This window comes from Macaca mulatta, chromosome 9 (assembly GCF_049350105.2).
Source record: "Macaca mulatta isolate MMU2019108-1 chromosome 9, T2T-MMU8v2.0, whole genome shotgun sequence".
Lineage (NCBI taxonomy): Eukaryota > Metazoa > Chordata > Mammalia > Primates > Cercopithecidae > Macaca > Macaca mulatta.
In genome coordinates, this window is record NC_133414.1 from 29,212,251 (window position 1) to 29,233,899 (window position 21,649).

A 21,649-nucleotide genomic window follows, 5' to 3' on the forward strand; every position below is an offset into this window, starting at 1 on the left:
GAGACAGGGGTTTTGTTATGTTGCTTAGGCTAGTTTTGAACTCCTGGCCTCAAGCAATTCTTCTGCCTCTGCCTCCCAAAGTACTGGGATTACAGATGCAAGCCACCATGTCATTAGCCTATAGTGGGGCAAAATCATCTAACACAAAGCCTATCTTATAATAAAGTGTTGAAATCTCATGTAAGTTATTGAATACTGTACTGAAATTGAAAAAAAGAATGGTGGTAGAGGTACTTGAAGTATAGTTCCTACTGACTGCATATCATTTTGGCACCATCATAAATTAAAAATTTCTAAGTTGAACCATCATAAGTTGGGACCATCTGTATATTTATTAAGAAGTTAATAGTCACTGAAAGATTAAAAGATGATTTGTGACACAGACTATCAAGTCATACAAAAATATTATTACTAACAAGGGAGGCAATGATAAATTCTATATGAAAAATACTTGAAAATTTTAAGGCAGTTTCTCAGGTGAAGCCCAATTCCATCTCAGGTCCTCCATGTTGGCTACTCCTGTCTGAGATGTTCACGCAAGCTGCCTTCTCAGTTTTTAGGTCTTGGTTTAAATATCATCCTCCCTGAGTCTACTTTCCTGACTGCTTGAGCTAAAGTAACCACCTCCCACCCAGTCACTGTCTTTCAATCACACTGTTTTCTTGTCTTCATAGCTTTTAACACAATGGAAGTCATTTTATTTGTTTATTGATTGAATGTATAGTCAATGTTCCACACATATAATAGAATGTAAGCCCCATGACAGCAGGAGCTTTGTTTGGTTACCATTATAAATCCAGTGGCTAGCACAAAAGATGCTCAATAAATATGTGTTTAATGTAAAGGAATAAATAAGGAGCTGGGTGTGGTGGCTCACACCTGTAATCTCAGTACTTTGGGAGGCTGAGGCAGAAGGATTGCTTGGGTTCAAGCAATTGCAAGGGGTTCAAGACTAACTTGGGCAACATAGCAAGATCCCCATCTCCACAAAAAAATTCAAAGAATTAGAGGGCATGGTGATGTAGTCCCAGCTACTAAGGAAGCTAAGACGAGAGGATTGCTTGAGCCCATGAGTTTGAAGTTGCTGCAAGCTATGATCGCATCACTGCATTTCAGCCTGGGTGAATGCCTGAGACCTGTCTCTTAAAAAAAACTAAACAAAACAAATAAGAATGTAACTCCAGACAACTGATATTTGCAAATAAAAGATGAAAGCAGAGAAGTTAAATGGGGCCACAAGACAAAATGCTTTGAATCGCAAGTTAAGCACCTTAGCATTAAAATGGTTTTCAGCATTGAAGTCACTCAGGGTTTTGTGGGCCAAGAAAACATTATCAGATATGCAGTTTAGAAAAGTAAATGTCAATGTTGTTCAGGAACAAACTGAAAAGGGAGGGGGAGGCTAGAGGTGATGCCAAATAGGACCCATTTCAGTAGTTCAGGTAAAAGATGACAGAGCCCAACTGAGAGCAGAGAGGAGGAAATTTGTTTAAAGAACGTCAGAGGTAGCTGGTGGACAAGTAGATTTGGGTAGGCAAAAAATAAAGAGGAACCAAAGATCAAAAGAAATACATGCAGCCATTTCTGGCAAGTGTTTATAAGATTCTAATGAATAGCAAAGCAAGTTTCAAAAACATAAATACATTAGAAAATGGTTTTATAAGTCCAGCCAGTATTCTTCCCTTAAAGTAATCACATATGCAACTTGTATTCCTTAGTGTCTGAAACACTGGAGACTAAGGTTCCAATAACCAAATTCAAAAGGAGTTATGGAGGTGTTAGGATTTGTTTATAAGATAATGTGGTTAGATGAAGCCCCCTGATATGGTTTGGCTGTGTCCTCACCCAAATCTCATCCTGAATCCCCACGTGTTGTGGGAGGGACCCAGTGGGAGTTAATTGAATCATGGGGGCAGGTCTTTCCCATGCTGTTCTTGTGATAGTGAGTAAGTCTCATGAGATCTGACCACTTTAAAAAGCAGAGTTTCCCTGCACAAGCTCTCCTCTCTCTTCCCTGCCACCATGTAAGATGTGACTTGCTCCTCCTTGCCTTCCGCCATGATTATGAGGCCTCCCAGCCATGAGGAACTGTGAGTGAATTAAACCTCTTTCCTTTATAATTACCCAGTTTCGGGTATGTCTTTATCGGGTATGACTAACATCCTTATCTCCCCACACTTCCTGTTGGTTCTGTTTATCTGGAGAGCCCTAATAAAACAGCTTTAAGTCAACTGGGTTCCTCCTTTTTTGGAGTAAAGATATATATCTTTATATTATATAAAGATATAAGTCTTTATACATATATGAATATATACATATCTTTTAATATATGAATATATATCTTTATATATGGATCTATCTCTCTCTATATATGATATATTTTTGTTCTATTGTTCTTAAATTGTCTTTTCTTCCTAATTAGACAATAAGGAAAAATACCATCACTTAAAATCCTTGTCTCTTCCCCTCATCAGTTCACAGTTCTTGCTAGGTGCTCAAAATACATTTGCTGAATAGGTGAGAAACAAGAAAGCTACTATGAGAATGTACCTGGCACTCTCCAGGAGCCTAGTTAGACAGATGTATAATCCTTCCCTAGGAGACAGAGAAAAGTTTTGTTGATTGAATAAAGGTTTCCACATGGGAAATTGATTACCATGTATTGTAAATCCTCCCAATATGCCCAACTTAGCCCTCCATCTCATATAAGGTAATATTTTGGCTCTGTAACTCATGATTTGGTAAACCTGTGATTATTTACATGACACACTATTTTTTCATCATTTATGTACATCAATTCTAAGTGATGACACTTCTGTGACCTCCCAAGTGTTTTCCCTGACACTTTTATAAAATATTACCATCTCCAGGGCCACTTACGCCATACTTTCAGGTTCTACTGCGCAAGCACCAACTGCTTTTGTAACATTCACAAGAAGAGCTTGGTTGATTCCAACAAGGAGGTTCACAAGTGGTTGAATGCCACCACATTTCCGGACAATGACTCGGTTTTCATGTTCTTGGCAGCATTCTCCCAAGGCCCCAACCACATTCACAAGTACTTCTTCAGGCTGATCTGTTGAAAGCCGCACCAAGGTTTCAATGACTTTGTATTCCCGAAACCTAAGTTCATCATAAGAAAGAGGAGAATTGGTTTTTGTATAAGGTTAGCTAAAAATTACTAAATGTTCATTCAATCCTTACAACAACTCAGTGATGCAAATATTATTTAATCCCCATTACTGGATGGCTAATCTGAAGCTTGGTAAATAGTAGAGCTGACACCTACACCCAGCCATCTGCTCCAGACCTGCACCCTTAATCACCATGCAGTACAGCCTCTAAGAAAACCACAGCTTCTTCTAACCTGAGGGTCTAAGATTCCACTCTACTAGGGTTTTCTTCCCCCTGTCTTCCAGAGACTACTTTACCTGAATGAAGTCTTCTAAATGTTTTATAAAAATAAATTATATATTATATATTTTTTGTTTTCAAATGCATCAAACATGGCTCTATTGTACCTATTTGGATTTAATAGGTCTCTTGAAATGAGTAGTAGCTTGTGCTACTTGGATAAAAAAAATGTCACTCTCAAGTATCTTCAATATTAACCACTAATACATTTCAGCATCTCTCTTGTCATAAAATTTCACTCTGATATATATGTATATGTGTATGTGTGCATATATATACAAATACACACACACACACAAACACACATCAAAAGCAAGCATGCTACATAAAGGTAAATATTTGAAAATTACTAGTTTCTATACAGAACATTTTCCCTTTCTAATAAATTTCAGCAGTATTTAAGTACCATGATGCAGTTTTTAATTAAGATAAAAGTTCCATTAGCCAAGGTTACTTTTAAACTAGCCATGTCTTCACTAGGCCTTATTTATTAAGTCAACTTATTTTGTGTTAAATGGTCAGGATGTGAATTTCTTGTTAAAGGAAATAATCAGATGGAGTCAAGGAGAAGCTGTCTCAGAATACCCATTACTGAGAATGTAAACTGTCAAAAATAGGAAGAGGTAGAATTAGAAAATTAAAATAAATCAAATGGTCATAAAGTTTATACTTTAAAATCAAATCTGATGAAATCATGTTTGAAAATGACCACTCTTTAAAGAGTAACTGATTAGTTGACATTTAGCTGATTCATCTTGTTTATCTTTAGAAAAGGAAAAAGAATAAAATCACTTCCATCTCTAAAGATTCCACGGGAAATCCACCCACTCACCTTGATAGATTCCCACAGAAAATATCAAAGATATTTCTAATTCAAATGGCTGCCCATATGCAAAATAGAGAGATCATGTCAGCAAGCCTCTTAGTGCCACTGAGGCACAGAAAAAGTCATTGCCAGGTGGTGGGCAATTTCTATTCTTTTCTTTTCTGTTCCAAGAATCCCTTCATTCAGCTAACTTCATCCAGAATATACATCTACGACTAACATTAGAATCAATTCCTTACTAGAACGGCATTAAATGACAAGAAGGTGTTTCAGAAGCCATATCTTCATTTCAGAATATTAAGTGCCTTCTCTTACTTGGTCACGTTCTCTTTGCTGATGGAACATTTCCATATTGCCCCCGTGACAGCGGCTAACCGCTCTTTATTGTCAGTGTTATTGAGTAGACTGGCCAAGGGCTTAAGTCCTCCGTGCAGCCTAACGAGGTCCCGGGTTTCCTTATCTTCAGCACACTGCACAAAAAGTCAAATCAGAGGCTGTCAGTGATCAAGGAATATCAAGCTTTCAATGATTGCTAAAAAGGCTGCCATTCTAGTAGGTATGAAACTTCTTTCTAGAGAGATCATTTTCTAAAGATGCCTCCAAGTAAAATATAAAATATAATTCGTCTCTCTACTGGTAACTTTCTGACAGTATGTCTCTCCCTTTACATGGCTTTGGGAATGGACAGCAGTTTCTACGTACTCAGCAATTCTCCCAAGCCAGTTTTGAGATGGCCTGGGCATCTCTTGAGGCGAAGGTCAGTGAAAAACCTACAACTCCACTGGCAAGGAATGGAGGATTTCTACAGTGATGCAACTCAGAGTCTTGGGAAAATGTCGTAGAGAAAACAGATGAGTGAAAGGGATTTGGTCAGCTCTTCAATGGCCCCTGAAATCTAGAGATAAATATATTTTCTTTTTTTTTTTTTTTTCTGAGACAGAGTCTTGCTCTGTTGCCCAAGCTGGAGCGCAGTGGCATGATCTCAACTCACTGCAACCTCCACCTCCTGGGTTCAGGTGATTAGAGACAAAGAATTTCTCCAATCAAGTTTCTATGCCCAGAGCAGTGGGTGATATCAATAGTACCCGACATTTTATTCAAATATGCTTATCCATGTTTGTCATCCTTTGAAATAAATATTTTCCACACAGATGGTCTCAACTGATCATTCTTCCTGGGCTCTAGAGCCAACAGTTGATACAATTAGCAGAGACTTGGCTATTACTCCAAGCGCACAGTTGTTTTTTGATGCCATGAGATGCCAATGTGTCATGTGTCACCCATGGAGGCCACTAGAAGAAATCCTCATCACAATGCACCATACAGGCACCTGCCATGTTTATCCTCTACATGTGATTTTCATTTCTGGATTAGAGGCACCTCCTAAAAATTAATCCCTATTTCTAATCAACTCAATAGTTACTCCGACGAGGCATATATACAAATATATACAAGTCAGGGCCATATATGATTGTTATGGGCCAAATTGTGTCCCCTCAAAAGTCACATATAGAGGTTTTTTGTTTTTTGGTTTTCAGATCAAGGTGCTCTCTGTTGCCCAGGCTGGAGTACAATGGCACAATCTCAGCTAACTGCAACCCCTACCTCCTGGGTTCAAGCAATTCTCGTGCCTCCACCTCCAGAGTAGCTGGGATGACACCACCATACCCGGCCAACGGGTTTTGTATTTTTAGTAGAGATGGGATTTCGCCATGTTGGCCAGGCTGGTCTCGAACTCCTGACCTCAGGTAATCTGCACACCTCGGCCTCTCAAAATGCTGGGACTACAGGCTTGAGCCACCACGCCTGGCCCATATATTGAAGTCTTAATTCCCAATACCTCAGAATGTGACTGTACTTGGAGACAGAGTTTTTAAAGAGGTCGTTAAGGCTAAAGGACCTCTTCAAAATTACTTGGGTAGGCCCTGCTCCAATAGGACTGCTGTCCGAGGGGAGACGATGACACTGGCATACGCTAAGGAAAGACAGTAGGAGGACACAGGGAAAAGGCAGCCATCTACAAGCTGAGGAGAGAGGCCTCAGAAGAAACTAACTTTGGTCTGAGACTTCTAGCCTCCAGGGCTGCGAGGAAATAAATTTTGGCTGTTCAAGCCACCCAGTCTGTGGTACTTTGTTATGGCATCCCACCCTCACAACCTAATACAATCCTCTACTGAAATGAATCCCTGTATCTTTTTTTTTTTTTTTTTTTTTTTTTTTTGAGACAGAGTCTCATCTCAGGCTGGAGTCCAGTGGCGCGATCTCGGCTCACTGCAACCTCCACCTCCCGGGTTCAAGTGATTCTCCTGCCTCAGCTTCCTGAGTAACTGGGATTACAGGCACACACAACCATACCCAGCTAATTTTTGTATTTTTAGTAGAGACAGGGTTTCACCATGTTGGCCAGGCTGGTCTTGAACCCCTGACCTCAAGTGATCCGCCCATCTCAGCCTCCAAAGTGCTGAGGGATTACAGGGATTACAGGGATTACAGGGCCGCATCCGGCTCCTTGTATCTTTTTGGCATACTCTCTGATTATGCACATCTTAATTGCATTCCTCTAGCAAATCTACTGTGATTAGGTAGAAGCAGACATGCACAGTAACCAGCCATCCACAACTTTGTCAAGGCCATTTTTCTCCCTTTACCATTCTAATCTGTTTTCTGGTATACTATGAAATGTACCATACACAAAAAGTTAGTGTACATTACAATAAGTAAACCAGTAAAAAGATAAAACAGGAACACACACGCACACATACCCATTCCTCTAGCTAGTCTTGGTAGGAGATAAATGCCCCAAGATTATTTAAACAGGACATATTAAAAGCAATATAGAAGCACCATGTACTTATTTATCTATTTTCCACTAAGTACATTATTTTAGGAGACAAAGACGCATATGTGTCTTCTAGAAACAAATAGTCACAGATGTCAAAGCAGGTTTCTCTGACTTATACAAGTTGTCTGTCATTACCACAGGACAATGGTTCTTAGACCTAACTGTGTTTGAAAATCCAATGGGGTACTTGTTAAAAATGCAGCCTGGGCACGGTGGCTCATGCCTGTAATCCCAGCACTTTGGGAGGCTGAGGAGGGAGAATCACTTGAAGCCAGGGGTTTGAGAGCAGCCTGGGCAACATAGAGAGATCACTGTCTCAGAAAAAATAAAAATAAAGAACATTAGCGAGACATGGTGGTAAATGCTCTAGTGTCCGCTACTTGGGAGGCAGAGATGGGAGGATCACTTCAGCCAGGAGACTGAAGTGACAGTGAGCTATAATTGTGCCATTGCCCTCCAGCCTGGGCAACAGAGCAAGACCCTATCTCTAAAAAAATAAAATTAAAACTTAAAGAAAAAATAACTAAATAAAGTGCAGATTCCTGAGTCCCATTCTCACAGAAGGAAACCACATGGTTAGAAAACTACCTTAAACTATGTGAGAAAGAACGCCAACAACCGCTGGAAGAGTTCATCGCACCTGGTAAATGGCCATGGCGCAGTGCTCCTGCAGCTCCTCGTTCTCACTATTTAGGTTCTTGACAAGGTTTTCAATGATCCTTTCTGCTTTGATTGCAGCCCGGTAGTTTTCCTAGGAATAAAAACCTACGTATTTATGTGTCTAAGGCATGAATATAAGTATCTGTTTACATTTAGTAATAAACATGCTGAACAAACTTTCTTAGGAAATAATCACCAAAGTCTTGACATATCCCTACATCAATAAGCTTGACATATCCCTACATCAATAAATTAACTGAATTAATATATGTGTGTGTGTGTATATATATATAGTGTGTAGATATACATGTCAGCATATATATGTGTGATATATATATAAATGTCAGTATATATGTGAGATATATAAATACATATATATGTGTGTGTGTGTATATATATATCACAGATACTGATTTAATTAATGTCCTATCAGTTGGATCTTCTCTTTCTCATAGAATGCTGACTTCTTAAAAAAAAAAGTCCTTGAGCCATCAAGATAACCTTAAAAACAACTTTTGGACTAAAGAAAGTGAAGTTGAGAAGGCAAGGGAAGCAGAACTGGCATGAGTACCTCTGATGCACACTCTTGCAATGTCCCCACCACCGGAATTAGCATGTTTTCATGAGAAGTCTTCAGCAGCCGAGCCAACAGAGGAATGCCCCCAGCTTTGCGGATGGCTTCTTTATTCGTATGACTCTTACTGCAGCTCCACAGGGCCAGCGCCCCACAGCGAGCCACTTCCACGTCTCTGGCCTCATACAGACTCGATTGGGCAGGTTTTGTGGAATCATGTGCACAGTCCAGTAGAGCAACCTACAATAATAGATAAATCCAATGTTCATGGAAATCTTAAAAAGAACATTTAAGTCATTCTTCAGTAGCTACAGGGTTGTTTACCAAACTCACCTCCATCAAAAACAAGAATGCTTTAAAAAATCAATTTTCATACTCCATAGCAGCCAGGGAAAGCAAACAAACAAAACCTTACAAAAAACCTTCCTCCAGATTTGGGAGCTTATACATTTCCTTCCCACAAGAAATGTAAGCCCACCAAGATAGTATTTTCTTAACATGGCTCTAATATTTACATTAATCATATTTGTAAACCACATCCTCAGCCCAAACATCTCAGAAAACCAGCTTCCCTAAAACCATCAGCACTTTCTAAGGAGAAATGAATGGACTATACACTCTTTAAAGCCACAAGACCTGACCAGGAACAGTGGCTGATGCCTGTAATCCCAACACTTTAGGAGGCCGAGGTGGGAGGATCACTTGAGGCCAGGAATTAGAGACCAGCCTGAACAACATAGCAAGATCCAGTTTCTACAAAACAAAACAAAACAAAACAAAAAAAAAACACTGGATGTGGTGGTGCACGCCTGTAGTCCCAGCTACTCAGAAGGCTGAGGTGGGAGGGCTGTTTGGGTCCAGGAGTTCAAGTCTGCAATGAGTTATGATATCAACACTGCACTCCAGCCTGGGCAACAAAGCAAGGTCCTGCCTCCAAAAACAAACAAACAAACAAACAAACAACAACAACAAAAAAACACATGAGATCTCTTTGGAGGACATAGCCTACCTCATATGCTACTGAAACCAACCAAACCAAACAGCACAACTGCTAGCATCCAGTTTTTTTCTTTACAATAACTAAAGTCACTGAAGAGCTTAAGGGAAAAGCAATTTACTACAAAGATTAAGCAGTATGTCAGGTTGCCCCACGGAAGAAGGGAAGCCAGACCTCCCTAGAGCTGTGATTGGCTGTCAGCCATCCTTGTAGGCTCACTGTCTCTATCTGGGGCTTGGGAGCAATCATCTATGCATGTCTACTCCATTATTCTCTCCCTGAAGGTCAAATTCCACAGATACTGCCCATAACCATCAATCTCAAATTTATAGGGGAATAATAGCCCAGGCTAGGTAGAGTCTCTCAATCCCAATTCCAAGTTCCTGGGAGAGAGATCCAGTGGGACTGGCTTGAGTCAGGTGGAAACTCCTGGTCTAATTAGTTATGGCCCCAGGAAAGATGGGGGTAGGGGTACGGAGGCTTCCAGGTACTGACTGCAGATGGGATAGCAACGTGGGAAAAACTCTAAGACCGTGGGATTGAACACAGATGCACAACAATAAATGATACAGTACGGAAATGCTCAGAAAGCCTGTACCATTTGTGACTGTTTTGGAACTGCGTGGTGGTTAGGAGGTGCTCCTCACAATCTTTGCCTTGCAAAAATTTATTCCTTGATTTAACCCACTGCCACTATGACCAGCACGACTGGCTGATTCACCAAAAAGTGGTTAAATAATTGTCTTACTTGTTTTGATGAATCTTTCTGAAATGTATGTATAGATCATAGTCATTTCAATGTTTTTTTTGTTTTGTTTTGTTTTGTTTTGTTTTTGGAGATGGAGTCTTGCTTTGTCACCCAGGCTGGAGTGCAGTGGCATGATCTCAGCTCACTGCAAGCTCCACCTCCTGGGTTCACACCATTCTCCTGCCTCAGCCTCCCAAGTAGCTGGGACTACAGGCGCCCGCCACAATGCCCAGCTAATTTTTTGTATTTTTAGTAGAGACAGGGTTTCACTGTGTTAGCCAGGATGGTCTCGATCTCCTGACCTCGTGATCCACCCACCTCAGCTTCCCAAAATGCTGGGATTACAGGCGTGAGCCACCGCGCCCAGCCTTCAATTTTTAATGTTGGAAGTTTTGGGGTCTTCATTTAGAAGTCTGGTGATATTTTTGTGACCAGAAAAATGACATAGGACCTTATTTCTTGTTTATATCAGTTAATCTATTAGGAAAACTGGTTTTGTTACATCTTGTTTTGCTTAAAGTCACAATTTTTGAGAACCTGTTGATATTGAATGAAGACTTACTGTACTAGGCTCCTGAATGTGATGCATAAAACATATTTTATATTACATTATCCATTCTTATAATTTAATGGGAGTAGTGTCAGTAGACAGTCACATCAACCTACCAAATTGTTTCATTATTTAAGCAGAATAATGATAATCATAGTAATAATTACATTTTCTGTACCATTTTAATGAACATTTTCGAACAGAAAAGCTTAAAGAACTGTACAATGATTGCACACAAACCTCCCTACATCCACCACCTGGAGTCTCTAATTAACATTCTGCCACATTCGTTTTATTACCTATTTCACCATCTATTCATCCATCTACCCAACCATAAGTCTATCTTATTTTTGAAACAAATACACGTATAGTGCTTTACAGATGACAAGTGAAAACACAGAATGTCTTTTGGAAAATTTCTGAACACATTTTTCAGTGTACCTATTTACATTAAAATTCATATTTGCCCAACGGGTATATATTAACCCTTTATATGGGTAAGGTACTGGCCTAAGTGCTGTGAAAGACACTAGGATGAATAAGGCCTGTCACTTAAAGTGCGGAAGTGGAAACAATACAGTAAGATAACAGCTCTGGGTGAGACACAAGATCTACTGATCCTTACTAAGAAGGTGAAAACATGTTGACTTTTTAAAGATCTTTCCTAATGATGGCAAAGGTGGTAAGCAGGATTCTGGTATTTTTCTTTTGATGCCAGCTATTGAGAAAATCATTTTTTCTGATTATAAAAGCAAGACTTAGACAAAGAAGACAAATTGGCAAATGTAGAAAAGCAGGCAGAAAAATCAGTCATCGATTCAGAGAAAACTCCTGTGAGCAATTTGTGTGTTTATTTCCAGTGGGTTTTTTTTTTCTACACTGGTGGGTACATCTTTAAAAATTGGGATCATAGATAACAACAGTTTTTAATCCTGTCACGATTTTATACAATATTAAATATTATACATTTTATTCCTTGCTATTAAATATACTTTCAGGCTGGGTGTGATGGCTCACGCCTGTAATCCCAGCACTTTGGGAGGCCAAGGCAGGCAGATTGCCTGAGCTCAGGAGTTCAAGACCAGCCTGACCAATATAGTGAAACCTCGTCTCTACTAAAAATAAAAAAATTGGCCGGGCTTGGTGGCATGCACCTGTAGTCTCAGCTACTCAGGGGCTGAGAGAGGAAAATTGCTTGAACCCCAGAGGCGGAGGTTGCAGTGAGCCAAGACCGTGCCACTGCATGCCAGCCTGGGCGATAGAGTGAGACTCCATCCATCTCAAAATAATAATAAATAAATAAGCTTTCAACACACAATAGTGATAGCTGTCTCTACAGACGTTTCTCATGGACACACTGCAGACCATTTTACCGAGCACATACTGCTAAACACCCAGGTTGTTTTCAGCTCTCAGTCTTCTAACAATGAGATGAACAAGAGCCTGCAGCTCTGACTGTCTCCTTGGAAGACAGTTCTGCCAGTAAGGTCACATCAGAGGCCATGGGCCACCAGTAAGACTTACACATAAAAGGCAAATTGGCAAATGCAGAAAAATAGGAAGAAAAATCAGTCATGCCTTCTCCTGAGAGCAATTTTGTGTGTTTATTTCTAGTGGATTTACTTTCTATAATGGTGGGTAGATCTTTAAAAAGTGGCATCGTAGGCCAGGCATGGTGGCTCATGCCTGTAATCCCAGCACTTTGAGAAGCCAAGGCAGGTGGATCACTTGAGGTGATCTATCTCTACTAAAAATACAAAAATTAGTCAGGCATGGTGGCAGGTGGCTGTAATTCCAGCTACTTGGGAGGCTGAGGCAAGAGAATTGCTTGAACTTGGGAGGCTGAGGTTGCAGTGAGCCAAGATTGCGCCACTGCTCTCCAGCCTGAGCCACAGAAGTGAGACTGTCAAGAAAAAAAAAAATTGCATCATAGTTATCAACAGCTTTTAAGTTGTAAAGTTTTTGACGTTTTAAAGTTTTCAGCTTTCCACCGAGCAGCAGGTCTCACTATCTCTTAGCTCCCCTACATCTATACATGGATGCATTCCTACCAATGTACCATAGGTGGTGACTTGTACCAAAGAGTTACATCTGCTTTAAAACTTTCCTATTTATTTGAAAAATGAGTTTGAAGATGTTTTTGTTTTGGACACTCACTAATATAAATATGCAAAAATAATTCTTAAGGACAAGTGATACAGACAGAAGGCTCCCAGAACACACTCTTGTGGCTATGGCATGTTCAGCGTGGCCAGAAAGGACAGCAAGGAGCTGTGTGCGGTGGCGGCTGGCACTCAGTGATGATGATGACGTCAGGGCTACTCACCAGTTTGGTGATACCCCCGTGCTGCCTCACCACCCGCCGTGCTCTTTTAAACTTGGCAACATTCGCAATAGTTTCGGCTGCCAAACATTTCAGACTCTTGTGTGGAGAATCAAGTATATTCACCATAATTGGTAAGCCCCCAAGGTCAACAATATTACGTCTGATTTGAGGATTATCACTGATTTCCTTCAGTATTTTTAATGAACCAATCTGCATGAGAAAAAAAAAATGATGAGTGGTGAATATGTAACCCGTGCTATGTTTTTAAAAATTCCGAGTCTACCTAAAATCCTTCCCCAGTTAAGTTTTTTAAGAAATAGTTTCCATTCCCAGAGGTTACACACATCCGGCATATTATCTTTCATTTAAGTAAACAATCCTCATTCAGGAAGCATGAGAGAGGAATGGAGAAGAGCAAAAGAAAGAAGAAAAGCAGAGAAAAGAGAAAGTGCAGTGAACAGAATTAGCAGGTCATCAGCAATAACAGCAAATAAAGACAAGAACTACGCAGCGAGGAATGGCAGAAACCTAGAGCTAAGAAGAGAGCTGCAGGAAGGTGGAAAGAAGACTCTGTATCCAAGGTGACAGAGCCACTCACCTTACATTTGACTTCGTCGGTTTCAAGCAAATTTATCAGCACTTCCAGGCCTCCAACATCTCTGATGGCCAACTGGCAGGTTTCTTGAGCTAAGTTGAAATCCCTCATTGAACACAACGCAATCACTGTAGCTGTCTGATTTCCTCCCTATAAAGATGCAATGCCAGAGAAAGGTTAAGTAACACCACGTTCCCATAGAAATGCACTAAGTAGTTACGAATCCATGAACTAGAAAACGTGTCTCTGAGTGGGCTAGAATTTGTTAAATGAATCGGGTAGAGCTGAAGCTTGGAAAAGCTGTACAGAGCATCATAAAACATTGTTCCAATTAAGAGTCAATATTTAAAGGCGGGCTGTCTCCTTTAAACAGCTGTAACATCAGGCAGTATCACCTATTAAAGAGAGTCATGGGGCCAGCCTTGACTCTTATCAGCTGGTTGATAAGAGTTCTGGCATCAGCACTGAAGTACCTCATCACACACAAAAGCCAAGAAGGCTGTTCATTTTTGTAAAAGGTGCTGGTAATAGACAAGCCTTTGATCCCTGCTTGAAACATAGTACCAATGTTTTAAGGGAAGACACTTTAAATTATGTTTATTTCCATTTAGTAAGCATTATATTTCCATTATCTACTTGTTTATATATAATTATGTATACAAACTGATCATATATATGTAATAGATAAGGTAAACATAATGTATTTTATAAATTTATTCATTATCTACTACCCATTATCTATTGTATAATTTTAAAATACATTTTAAAATATATAAAACATTGTGCATTATGTTTATATAGAAATTTAAAATTTTAAATATATTGCACATAATATATAAATATAAAAACATAAACATAAAAACATATATTTCTATATATAAATAGATAATACATAATAGGCTTAGCACAGATCATAGAAGTTACATGCCAGCTGCCAAACTCCCTCCTCCATAGTACGAGCCTGTGCATGTGCAAATCTTCTTGTGAATTCAACAGAAAATGTTAATTTTTAATCTTTTAAAATTTATATTTAATAGTTGTACATATTTTGGGGGTACATGTGATATTCTGATGCATGTATAAAATGTATAGTGATCAAATCAGGATAATTGAGATATTTATCACCTTAAACACCTATCTTTTTTTTATGATGGCAACTTTACAATTTCTCCCTTCTAGCTGTTTTGAAATACATAATAATAAGTTATTCTTAACTATAATTTCTTTACTGTACTATAATAGGGAACTTGAACTTAGTTGTACTATCTCACTGTACTTTGTACCTCTTAGCCAATTTATCTTCATCTCTTCATACCATGTCTTATATATAATAAGGTTAGCACAGAAAATGGAAATTACATACAAGCTTCCCACATGCCTCCTCCTTCATATCACACTTGTACACATATGCAAACCCTCTTGTGAATTCAACACAAGGCTTTTAAAATAAGAAACCGAAATGGGATTACTAGAGGATCCCAAGTGAAGATAGAAAGATTTAGATGTGAGCCTTTCTTCTTACTCCTTTTAAGAAAATTTCTTCCATCCCTCTAGAAATGTCCTCAACAACTGTCCCGTGAAGATGTCACTGACAATATCCATTCCCCACATGAATGCTCCCAATGGATGCACCAGGCTGTCCTGTACATTCACGATTAAGTTCAGAATGACAAGAGCCTAAATTTTACTATTTACACGTAAAATAAGTCATGTTCTTACAGCTTTTAGTGTCTTTTCTGCTTCCCATCAAGGAGAAAAGTTACCGCCACCAATACCACCAATTTTCATACAGTTGGTTTTAAAATAATGAAATTTTAAAATCCTCTCTTTATAACTGTCAGGTTCATAAACTCCCATATTTGGGTGCACGTGGCTCCCATAAGCCAGTACTTCCATTTCCTCTTTTAAAAAAACAAAAAGCAGATATTTTATAAGCCATAAAGAAGAAGCTAGTCTGAGTGCGGAGGCATGCACCTGTAATCTCAGCTACTCAGAAGGCTGTGGTAGAAGGATCGCTTGAGCCTGGGAGTTGGAGGCTGCAGTGATCCATGATCACACCACTCGAGCCTGGGCAACAGAGTGAGACTCTGTCTCTAAAAATAAATTTTTAAAAATAATGATAATAAAGGAGAATCTACATGCTAACCATAATTAATTAAAGGAAATTAAATCAGCACAAAAAGAAAGAACAAAGAAAATAAGAAAAACAATTCATTTGAATAAGGCTCTTTTTTTTCTTTCTGAATTTAAATGGTTAAAAGGAGCCAGAAACCTCCCCAGGAGTGTCTGAAGGAGCAGAGCAGGGTTCCTATATTAAGGGTTTGGAAATCCAAACCAAGTACTTCAGCAAGAGAGTTCTTTAAGCAGAGGCTTCAGACTTAAGCATGACTAGAAAGTGCAAGAAGACATGGAACAGTGTGTCATGCCTTGGTTAAGCCAAGAGCCTCCTCCCACCCCAGGTCCACTCGTTGAAGAAGATTGTCCTGTCCTGACACTCTTAATCGCGCGTGCTGAGGACTTGCTTGACTGCTATTCTTGCATTATAATGTTTTCTTTGGTAGCAATTTTCAGGCTTATACACTCAGCACAATCTTTGTTTCCTATTTCAAGTTGTCTTAATTTTTCTCTTCTAGACAATTTCCCCATCTTTTGAGCTTTATTTCATTACTTTTACTATAACCAATGACATAAATTCTTAAAGGCCATTTAATTGCAGCAGATGTCCCAAAGGTAAGAGTTTATAGCTTTCTGAATTATCTCTAGGCTAATTTGGAATGCAAAAGACTGACAATTTACAGTTATCAAGAAGTTAGATCCTTATAGAAAAAAAAATTCTGTAAATCATCAGCTTTTTTTCTGAAAATCTGGAAACATATTCATAGGCTTGAGGGATTTTTTTAGAACAGTTTTATATTAGGGAAAGTTAGTTTTTCCACATTTCAGGATTTAGTTCTACTCTTGTCACTGACCACACTCCCAAAAGGATTATAAATCTTTCAGAATGAATACCAGAGAACAGGAGCCAAAATATTCAACATACAGAGCCACAAATGTTAGCCAATTGCTATTCTTTAAATATCAGCTATGTCAAAGGATTTTTGAAAGTTTGTTCCACTTTGTTCAGATGCCATAAATATCGAACTGAGAAGAAGCCATGCAAATACCCTCCTTTTTCAATTAAATCTCCCCTGAGAACATAATTATTTACCAATACTTATTTTCACATTTTATCACGCATTTGCATTTCTGAGGTTTTAAGAGCTGGAGAAAATACAGTAAAATATGATTTTACTAGCTTCTGAAGGGCTTCGAAAAATGCTTCCAATAAGTGTTTCCACTTCTTAAATTAATGCAATTCTTTTGCTAGTTGTCTTCCTGCCCCGTTGCTTTTCAAACATCTCCAGGCTCTGTTGGCCTTTGGATTTTTTTTTTTTTTTTTTTGCAATTGACATTCCTTCTGATGACCAGGAGGCATTTGTTCATTGTTACCATTAGGTTTTAAACGTGCAGAGATTGAGTGAAAGTCGCTGTCTTTCCCTTTTCTTAAAATTTCTTTTTGAAAGATAAGACGAATTAAAGATAATTTCTTCAACTATGATTTTGCTTTATTACTTCAAATAAAATATTTGAAATAAGCAAGTATTACCCCGTTTGGTATACAGAGCAATGCCCCTCCCTTACCGTTGATAAGGAAGAAATAAACATTTGCTAAGTTGAAATGAACAATGTATTCAAGAGTAAAACAGGAAGTGAGCTGCCTCAAATCACTTTTGTGTTATTTCATTCAACAAATGTGTTGCATGCTTCCTATTTGCCATGCTGGATGGTCGGCACTAGAGATACACCAGCTTACAAAAACAGACACTGCCCTTGCCTTCATGAAGCTTATAATGTAGTGGAGAAGAAAGTTTTTTAACTTTTTTAAGCTCACCCAAATAAACAGAAACTATAAATCTGAGAACTGCTACACGGGACAGGGGCATGGAGCTGTGGACGCACATCACAGGGAACTTTGACCTAACTTGGAGCATCACCCACCAGGAAAGAACATCTGAGCTGAGATCTGGACAGAAAATAGGTGATTTCCCAGGCAGAGAAGGAAGGGGATGTGATGAAATGTCCACCAGTCAGAGCAGACCGTATATGCAAAAACCCGGGGGAGTAGAGCATGGCATGTTTAGAACCTGAAGAAGGCCAGAGCCCAGGCTGGGAGCGTGGTGCAAGATGAGCTGAAAACCAGCTGGGCTACTGAGCCCAGAGTCTGGGCTGAGAATTTTCATCTTTATTTCGAGATTGGCCAATGTAATTTACAATGATGCCATTTATAAAAGATCACTCTGGCTGCAGAGGCCGTTGGTTGGAGGGGGCAAGCGTGGACGGATGCAGTCAGGTTACTGCAGTGATCCAGAGAATAGAAGATAACTTGGAGTAGGAGGGGAGGGTGACTCATCCCGAATCATAAAGAAACTTTTGAAAGATTTTTATCAACTTGGTTCAGGAAAGGACGCTATAAGTAGAGATGAAACACCAACTCTGTTGGGCAACACGCTTGCAGGGACATCATTGGAAGTTATTATCAGAGTCCCACATGACCACAGTGAGACAGGAAGGCAGGCAGAGAATGATCAGGACCAGAGGCCTCTTCTTCTGTCCCTACCCCACACGGCTTCTCCATCTGCAATCAAGAAGCAGCCGGTGAGACTTGGAGAGGCGGCACAATTATCACATGGCCATGCAGCTGGCTTTGAACATTCTCAGCATTTTTTCCCTCAAACATGCCACTCAGAGCAAGAAAAGTGAACCCCTGCCAGTAACTGCTCATTAACGATCACAGAGGACCTGGTGCCCGGCATGAAGGTTGGCTTAGAGATACTCTTCTTCTCCCGGAATCAGAAATGGTACAAGGTGGGTGCTCACAGTGAGTAGTGGTAGACAACCATGTGAGTCAAAGCAGAAAAATACACTGCTTTTCTTCCGTTTATTTGCAGGTCTATTTTATACTGATGACTTAGCACTCCAAAACCTAAGACTCAACAGAACCCTGAGGAGAAAGAGAAAATACTGTTTCCAGAAGAAAAATATACAAATATCCTTAAATAAATTATACTCAGGTTGTTGTATTACAAGCTGCTATGAATGTTTTATCAGGAATGGGTAAGGAACAATGCAAGGAGGCTACATAAATTCTTTTAATTGTATTTATTTATTTATTTTCAGACAGAGTCTTCTCTGTCATGCAGGTTGGAGTGCAATGGTGTGATATTGGCTCACTGCAACCTCCATCTCCCAAGTTCAGGAGATCCTCCTGCTTTAGCCTCCCAAGTAGCTAGTACTACAGGCATGCACCACCATGCCTGACACATATGCATTCTTTTTAATTTGCCATGGAACATTTACAGGAATTGACAGTTATTGGAATGCTGTAGTCATTGCAATGCAGAAAAATTAATAGCAAATATAATTATCTTACTAAAAAGATTCAGAAGAATGAGCTGAATAATTATGATAATTAATAAAAATAGTTCAACAAAGTGACTGGATACAAGAGCAGCACTTTAAAGTGGTATTTATACACTAACGATAACAAATCAAAATGTTTAACTTGAAAAAAGTTCCCATGTTGAGATTAGCAAAATAATAATAAAAATATCTATGACTAAATCTCATAGGAAATGTTTTAGATACACATGAAAAAAAGCTATTAAGTATTACTAAATTATGTAAAAGATTAAATGGATGAATGGTCATACCATGTGCCTGAACAGGATAATTCAACATTATTTAAATTGCAGTTAATCCAAAAATAATTTGTAAATTCATGTAAATCAACCAAAATGCCCACAGAATTCTGGGGTTTTGTTAACATGATTTTCAACTCATTCTAAAATGATCTAGAATGAAAAATCCAAAAAAATAAGTTTTAAAAATGTTAAGGTACCTATCTGGTCTACCAAATATCAAAATATACCAAAGCTGTAGTAATTAAAACAGCATGTAACTAGCATGGGAACATCCAAATAAGTTAACGCAGAGAAAGATCCAGAAATAAACTCTCACATGTGAGACTGCAGAATTTGATGAAGGTGGTATCCCAGATTATTGGAGAGAAGAGCAGATAGGCCAATAATCTGTATTGATACAGTTGACTGCCCCTCTAGAGAAAAAGAAGTGAAGTTAGATGCTTACCTTCTATTATACATAAAGTGAATTCCAGGATTAATAATTTGAACTTAAAAAAAAGCTATAAAACAGAGGGAACTAGAAAGTATTTTTGTCCTCTTGGAATGGCTTCAGAAGAAAAACCTTCCTAGTTCCTAAGAAACAAAACCTATAAGCCATGAAGAAATAGAAGACACTTATTAATGTACAAAAGAGTAGACAAAAAGACATCCAGCTGGGCGCAGTGGCTCACATCTGTAATCTCAGCACTTTGGGAGGCCAAGGCAGGTGGATCATCTGAGGTGAAGAGTTCGAGACCAGCCTGACCAATATGGTGAAACCTCATCTCTACTAAAAATACCAAAATTAGCCAGGTGTAGTGGCATGCTCCTGTAGTCCCAGCTACTTGGGAGGCTGAGACAGGAGAATTGCTTGAACTGGGGAGGCAGAGGTTGCAGTGAGCCAAGATCGTGCCACTGCACTCCAGCCTGAGCAACAGAGTGAGACCATCTCAAAAAAGTAAATAAATAAAAAATAAAAAAAGACATCTGACACACTAAGAGAAAATAAATATCTGCAATTAGTATAACAGCCAAAGGATTAATCCGCATCATCAAGACTTAAAAAGACAAACCACCACACAGAAAAATAGGCAAAGGACATAATACAATGGCTATTTGACATATAAAAAAATTGTTAACCTCACTAGTAACTAGAAATATGAAAATTCAAACAAGGTACATTTTGCCCCATGAGAATTGTCCAAAATAAAAAATAACAAAAAGACTACACATCGATGAGAAGTTACAACAATGAATTCCAATCCTGTATTAACAACTTTTTTTAATTTTTAATTTTTTTTTTTTTTACTTTAAGTTCCAGGATACATGTGCAGAATGTGCAGGTTTGTTACATAGGTAAACATGTGCCGTGTGGTTTGCTGCACCTATCAACCCATCACCTAGATTTTCAGCCCCACATGCATTAGCTGTTTGTCCTAATGCTCCCCCGTCCCCTTGGCCACCTTCCCTGACAGGCCCAGGTGTTTGTTGTTCCCCTCCCTGCGTCCATATGTTCTCATTGTAGATGAACAGTTTCATTACCACGGGGAGATTCAAAAGTCTGTCAATGCCTAGACTCCAGCTTGAACCAATTCAATCAAAACTTCCAAAAATGGTACCTGGGCATCAAGGTCTTTTGTTTATTTGCTCCTTCATTTAACAGCCCTGGCTAATTTCACTCTGAGGTTGAAGGTTCAAGGTTGAAAACTATTGGTATGTTACTGGTAGAGTGTAAATTGATAGTTGCTTTCTGTAAGGAGCTATGAAACTTTTTTTTACATAAACTAAGTTTGTTTTGTTTATTACTCTTCATTATTTCTCTTTAAATTGAAAATTTTTTAATGGAAGTCGTCTCAAATTGTAGTGTGCATATATTATTTTTCTCTTTGTTTTAAACAGCTTTATTGACATATAATTGATATAAAAAACTGCACATCTTTAATGTATACTATTTGATGAGTTTAGATATATGCATATACATCCAACACCTGTGAAATCATTACTACAATGAAAGTAATAAATGTATCCATCAGCTGAAAACATGTCCTTTGTCTCTGCCTTTCTTGTGGTAAGAACACTTCATATGAGATTTACTTCTTAAATGTTGTCAGTGCACAATATATATTGTTAACTATAGGTACTATGCTGTACAGCAGATATCCAGAACTTATTCATCTTTCATAAATGAAATTTTATACCCAGTGAACAATTACATGAAACTGCCTTAGCTACCACAGTTCATTCCAATCAAAAATCTTATAAATATCTTGGCATGTGTATAGAACTCCCTATTAGTGCTATCAAAAATGTAAATGTGCATTCTCTTTGACCCAAGCAATTCCATTTCAAAGAATCCATCCTATAGAAATAATGTATATATCCAAAGAATATGTAAAA

The 21,649-nt window shown here is 38.7% G+C and overlaps 1 protein-coding gene across 1 annotated transcript in view; it reads right to left on the reverse strand.

Moving 5' to 3' along the window:
• The window catches only part of ODAD2 (outer dynein arm docking complex subunit 2), a 190,411-nt gene that overhangs the window by 126,788 nt on the left and 41,974 nt on the right, over positions 1–21,649 (reverse strand). Inside the window, exons 10-15 of the mRNA XM_077946071.1 lie at positions 13,536–13,682; positions 12,938–13,147; positions 8,314–8,556; positions 7,723–7,833; positions 4,556–4,710; positions 2,881–3,123 (exon numbers count right to left, since the gene is read on the reverse strand). Coding sequence (XP_077802197.1) covers positions 2,881–3,123; positions 4,556–4,710; positions 7,723–7,833; positions 8,314–8,556; positions 12,938–13,147; positions 13,536–13,682 — 1,109 coding nt within the window. The remainder of the gene's footprint in view (positions 1–2,880; positions 3,124–4,555; positions 4,711–7,722; positions 7,834–8,313; positions 8,557–12,937; positions 13,148–13,535; positions 13,683–21,649) is intronic.